At 32.7% G+C, this 6,645-nt stretch overlaps 1 protein-coding gene across 1 annotated transcript; it reads left to right on the top strand.

Annotated features, from left to right (window-relative positions):
• The first annotated feature begins 2,069 nt into the window (after positions 1–2,069).
• LOC129220925 (E3 SUMO-protein ligase KIAA1586-like) lies at positions 2,070–3,158 on the top strand. Its single transcript, XM_054855360.1, has one exon. It carries the CDS (start codon positions 2,070–2,072, stop codon positions 3,156–3,158), a length of 1,089 nt encoding a protein of 362 aa, XP_054711335.1.
• The last annotated feature ends 3,487 nt before the right edge of the window (positions 3,159–6,645 follow it).

Here is a 6,645-nt window from a genome sequence, read left to right on the forward strand (position 1 = left end):
TCTCCCACTAAGAAGTATTTCAACGTTGAATGATCCTCATATAATTATCACCAACTTCGTTCTGCTGATTTTGTTTCGCAATCATTATCATTTTAGTTTGTAGCAATGCGTATGCATCTGTATTTTATTAGATGTATAAAATAACGCCCTTGTTTTATTACGGGGGAGGAGGCTGTTGCTTGTTACATAGTTCACAAGGAGGTCGCCAACTTCGTTCAGATTTTGGAAGAGGTTCGCAAGGGGGAAAAGGCTGGGAACCGCTCCACACAATTGGAGAAAGCTCAATGATTTAAATTATATGTTGCTATTTTCTACTTGCTAATAGATAAAAGAATTGTATTTGTGTATAATTGTATATTTTCACAAACAGTTTGGCACATAAACGCATTTTCAATTTCTCTCTTGATTATGGTTTTGCAACTACAAAAACTTAGCAATTGTGATTATCTTTCCTTTTATGAATTTTCCTATTTATCTAGAAAAAACTTAACTGTATTTAAAGTGTGTTCTGGTTCAAAAGATTCATTTTAATCCGAGGTGAGATCCTCGGAGTCGGAGTCTTTTTAAATGTTAATTTAACATCAGTTCTTAGAGGGTAAAATTGAATAAGTTATTTTCAAATTGACGTCAAAAATATTTCAACTTTTTTTTTTTTTTTTTTTTTCAGTTTCGGTGCATATTTCCACATAGTTGTCTTCTTTTTTTATTATTAAATATTCTCCAGTCAAAATTATTGTTACTCTTTTTTCGTTATTGGATAAAACCATTCCGCTTATGCTTACTAAGCATAACCTTGTTTCCTAGAATGTATTGGCTCGATTTTTATTGATTGATTTTTTTTTCTCCAATAAATGTCTGTTCAAAACTGCCTGAGTTCTGCATTTTTTGTCTGAAATCGAAAATTGAACTTCAGAGAAGAATTCTTTTCATTTTTTTATAATATTATCTATAAGCGGTAGTAGAATTTGTTTGAAACAATGAATATTTAAAATGTAAATCTTTAAAATACATTAGTGCTGACCATAATTTTTGAAAAATATTTTATTTAAAATGAAGTTACGTTATTTTTTACGAACTGTTTCCTAATTTTTATCCCAAACGTTTGTCTGTATTTCTGTGATTATAAAGTCCTATAACATCATTCAAGCATGATAAATTAGAGAAATCGAAAATTATTTAGTGAAGACTTTGAAAAACTATGTTTAAACTAGTTACTTATTTTTTTTTTTTTTTCGTCACAAGTATGGACTGTTTTAGATAGGCGTTTTGCCCTTAAATCTGCAAAACATTATATATATATATATATATATATATATATATATATATATATATATATATATATATATACAGTGCTCGATTTCAGGCGGAACGCGGCGGAACGGCGTTCCGGAACCTCTCTCTGTAAAAAAACTAAATTATTTGAAAACAGTTAAAATTCTTTGTCAGTGAGTAGACTCATCCGCCGCGGCGCACGTGCAGTATAGCTTCCTCCCCTCCAGGTTAGAGATAGACTCGTCCGTCTGGCGTCTATTCCCCATTTCGTTCATCACTAGATGCTCAGTTGCTCAGTCGTAGTCCCGTAGTCAGGAGTCCGTGTTGTCCTGTACTGTACTCTACTACGCGCTACCCACTTGCACACACGGTCGTCTTTTATTTATCTCTGTTACGTTACTTAGGTTAGTTGTGTTGAAGTTTATCAATGTATGCGAGTGTGATTGTTGTGAAATAAGATGAACAAAAAGTTAACCGATTTTTTTTTACCCTCGGGTGATACTAAGAGACTTAAGCGAACCATTGATTGTGAAGACAACCTCACGCAACCATCTTCAACGACCTTACAACTGTCAACTAGCACTGAAAAGGTAACCAGTTCAGATTCTGACGAACATCACTCTAAAGAACAAGGACAAAAGGTTGAGTGTAACGACAATGCCTTGCCAGATTGTTGGACTAATTTTCAAAAAACTGATTTTTGCGAAAAATATGACTGGTTGTTAATTAAAAATGGAAAGTTAGGATGCAGTACTTGTAAAGAAGTAGGGATCTTATCTGTTAAGAAAAAAACAGGTATGAAAATTTCAAAAGAATGGGCAAATGTTGAAATAGACAGTTATGGTGACACTAAACAGAAAAAGCAAACGTCTTTAAGGAAAAAGATTTTTGACCACAAAGAGAGTGCTGGTCATAAGGCAGCTGCTGAAATCCTAATCGAAAGTAAAGACGGAAAACTGGAGAAAACTATTTTGAGACAGAACTCTCATGAAAAAGAAATAACGGGGAAAATTTTCCGAACGGCGTACAAGGTTGTTAAAGAAAATCAGTCTTTTAACAATTTTGAAACGGAAGTTGATTTGCAAGAATTAAATGGGATTAACATGGGTCGCATTTTACACTCAGACAAAGCCTGTGCTAAAATTGCTTTGCATATCAGTAAGGAAATGAAGAAAACCTTTGTAGATGAAATCATTAAGAATGATACAAAACTTGGTTTGATAATTGATGAATCCACGTCCTTAAGTAATAAGTCAAGTTTAATAGTATACGTTCGGTGTTCTTTGCCTAAAACCGGTATGAGTGGCTCCACTAACGTCTTTTTGGATCTAATAGAACTAGATGGCGTTACTGCTAGAGCTGTTTTTGACTCTTTGATGAACTGTCTTCGGTCTAATGGACTATCTGACGTATTTTTAAGTAATAATTTAACAAGCTTAACTTGTGATGGTGCTGCTACTATGATCGGTAAGCACAAAGGCGTTGCAACATTATTTCGTGAGAAATTTCCTTCTGTTATTGTTTGGCACTGTGCAAACCATAGACTTGAGCTGTCAGTGTCAGACGTTATTAAATCTGTTTCAGAAGTTAATAGGTTTAAATCTTTTATTGACAAACTCTATGTTGTCTATCATGCTTCACCAAAGAACAGCAGGGAACTTCGAAGCTGTGCAACTCTTTTGGATACAGAAATGTTAAAAATTGGAAGAGTCTTGAGCACCCGTTGGGTGGCATCTAGTTTTAGATCTGTGTCAGCTGTTTGGACGTCATATGAAGCATTAGTCGAACACTTTAAAGAAGCTTCAAATGACCCATCTAGAGACAGCAAAGATAAAAGTACTTTTCCGGACTTCTTAACAAAATCACAGAAACTAATTTCATTCTAGACCTGGGATTGATGGCAGATGCTTTGCAAGAACTTTCAGAACTAAGTGAAGCTTTACAACATCGTAATGCAGATTTGAACTATGCGAACAGAAAATTGCTAATCACAGTTGGTTTATTTGAAGAAAGAAAAACAGTTCCAGGGTCCTACTCAACAATGGCTCAAGAAGCAGTAAACAACTTGTCTTTTTTCGGAGTTCCTCTCCACACAAAAGAAGGGAGATCAGACAATCAGCCGTTGAACCCCAAAATATTTTACGAGGCCCTTAAAACTTCTATTGAAACGAGACTACTTGATGACAAAGATGTTGAGTTAGCTACAACTCTTGAAGTTATGGATACCAAAACCTGGCCGACGAAACTCCCAATAACTTTTGGGGAAAATGAAATGAGGAAACTTGCTTCCAGGTTCAAACTTAACGAAAGACAGTTAATTACAGGTTTACGCGAATATATCTACTCCAGAGAGTTACCAGAAAGCCTCAATCCTGTAAAACAATCAATTGACTCGGTTGCCATTTCATCAAGTGAATGTGAAAGAGGATTCTCTCAGATGAACTTAATAATTACACCGCTGCGATCTTCACTCAACATAAGAACGGTTTCTGGCCTGATGTTTTTGAAAATTAATGGACCTCCTCTTAGACTGTTTGATCCAGAGAAGTATGTTAACTCTTGGCTGGTTTCTGGACACCACTCGGCGCTAGCTGTCAAGAGTAAGGAAAGATCAAGAGAAGGCAAATACGAAGAAAACATGATGAAGTTTTGGAGTATATTTTAAGAACAATTTTTGAAACAGTTATGTTGTATTGTTTTACTGCTTTTCATTATGTTTATTAAAAAGTTTGAGTTCAATAAAATATTTCTTTCTTTTTAACCGAATACTCCCTTTCTTACGTGGTTGGCAGTTTGACTTGTTGATTGACTGTGTTAAAGTGTTGATGTTGCTGACTGAAATTTCTTCTTACTTGATTAGTCAAAATATTTGTTTCAAGCCTTACTTTTTGAACACTAAACTATTGTTGATTGAGAAGTAAAAACAGCCTAAAAATGCGTAATTTTAAACTGAAATTTTGAAAATTTTCCGAGAGCCCCCGGACCCCCCTTTAGCTGGGGGGGGTATGGATACCCCTCAGACCCCCCGGTGTGTCCGCCCTTAACAGAGCTCCGGTACCTCAATTTTTAGAAATCGAGCACTGTATATATATATATATATATATTATATATATAAAAGTCGGAAAGTAAAATAAATAATTATGAATTAACTAACGAATTAAACTACCTCTCATTTTTATCAACACACTTGCAGGGTATATTTGAATATGAAAATATTAATAAAATGTTTGGAAAACTTTTCTTTTAAAGGAGAAAAATGAAATGCCTTTTGAAAACTGCATTCTATTGTTGATTGAATCATAAAGTTTCTTTTGCGAGTTAGCTACGGACGAACTTCAAAACCTTTCGAATTTTTAAATTTATTTCGTTAATCGCTGCAAATGCGAAGTAGGGGAATGTAGGGCAAAGTGAAATGGTGAAATATTTACTCTGGATTTAGCGCCAACTATCTGGCAATATTTTAACAATGTAGTTGCACATGTAATCTATTCCAGTCACTAAAAAAACAAACGTCGAAGATTAAAGCATTTGATAATACAGGCAATATTCAAAAATTGATACTCATGTTGTAATATTTCTTGCAAGTCAAAAATTGCTTTTGTTATTATAAAATGATAAATTTTTTGCTTTCAATATTTTAAATATTATTTGAGGACTCCTAATGCTCCGTGAAATATTTATTTTATTAATATTAAACATAATGGTATTTTAAATATTTTCTACAATCACTCAAGTACATGCGGGCCAAAGGGAAATAGTTTATTTTGTTTACTCGCTTATTCATTTACTAAATCACTTACGCTTTCATTTATTAATTCATTCATTTACATTCGTCCATTTAATAATTCACTGATATTTATTCATTAATTCACTTATTTTCTTATTCATTCACTCTTTTACTTGTTCATTTAATTTTCTTCATTTATTAATTTATCAACTAATTTATTTTTCAGTTGATTGTTTCAGTATCTTTTCATTTGCTCATTAAACCTATTATTTACTGATTCATTTCATCAAAACTATTTTCTATAATTCATTAGAAAACATTTCCCATTAGAAAAATAATTCACTTTTCACTTTTTCCCATGAAAAAAAAGTGAAAATGTTCCACTTTTTTTGAAGCCGCAAATTTACTGCCAAATATAAAAAATACTGTTTCTATTCTAAGTTTTATTATAAAATGGAAGGTTTTTTTCTTTATCTACTGTAATTTTCAAAATAAATTTCCAGTTGATACATTTTGAAAAAGCTCTGTCATCTTGACCATTTCACCTTGCCCCCATTTCCTTATAGATTGAACAATCAAAATCTCTTCTTGGTTTCACTTTGCTTTGGCCTTTTGTGATTGGTAGATAGTAATGTGATTTTTTTTTCGGGGATGATTGGAGCTGTGATAGGACGTTGTAGTAAATCTGTAGTTGAATCTGATCCTGTTATTTCTGTTTTATCTATTTACTAGTGGTATCCGCACGGCTTTGCCCGTAATAGAACACTAAAAAGTCATTTGGTTAGCTAGTGTATTTACAAATAATGGATGTTGAATTTCTCACCAATTAGCTATGTTACTTTGCTCGTCCGTGTTATGGTAGTTTACTCTTCCATGTTGTGATAATTTCCTCAGTAAAATGTTCTTTAAATTGGAACAGAAAAAGAAAAAATCAAGTTTCTGAAAAACCATTTCGAGGTACACCCTCTCCCCCCCCCCCCATGCTACATACTAATTTTGTGCCAAATTTCATGAAAATCGGAAGAAAAGTCTGGGCGCAATGCGCGTCACAGAGATTCAGACATAGAGACAGACTTTTAGCTTTATTATTATTTAAGATTAATTTACTTCGGCAGACATTTCAAGTTCTGGTTTTTTCTCACACAGGCTATCTATGGGTTTTTGTTTAAGTTAACAAACTTTCGAAATAGACAATAATATTTATTCACATTTCTTTTTTTCTTTTTTTTTTGAAAACGCTAATTCTTATCGTATCTTTTTAAATCTCTCCCCCCCCCCAACGTTTTTTGGGGATTTATGTTGTAGTTTACAGACGCGCCAGAAAATTGCACTATTTTATACTTTTTATTGGTTATCTTATTAACTATTATACTACATAAATTATTTAAAATTTTTAATTGCATGCTTTATTTAATTTTCCAATTGTGCACATTTCCAAGTGCATAGATTATTAGGTGTTGTTGACTGCTGCATGTGTTTAAGTATTTTAAGTAAGTTAAGCACTTTTCATGCATTGCGATTTATTATTTTTCTGTTTGTAAGATATTAAGCATAAATAAAAAAACTGAAAATATAATAAAAAATATTCAAATTTATAATATTAAAATATTATCAATAATTAACAATCAAATTATCTATATTAAATA

This window comes from Uloborus diversus, chromosome 4 (genome assembly GCF_026930045.1).
Source record: "Uloborus diversus isolate 005 chromosome 4, Udiv.v.3.1, whole genome shotgun sequence".
Taxonomy (NCBI): domain Eukaryota; kingdom Metazoa; phylum Arthropoda; class Arachnida; order Araneae; family Uloboridae; genus Uloborus; species Uloborus diversus.

What these genes read in the sequence shown, in the direction of transcription:
- LOC129220925 (XM_054855360.1), top strand. Translation starts at nt 2,070, where the DNA reads ATGAAAATTTCAAAAGAATGGGCAAATGTTGAAATAGACAGTTATGGT.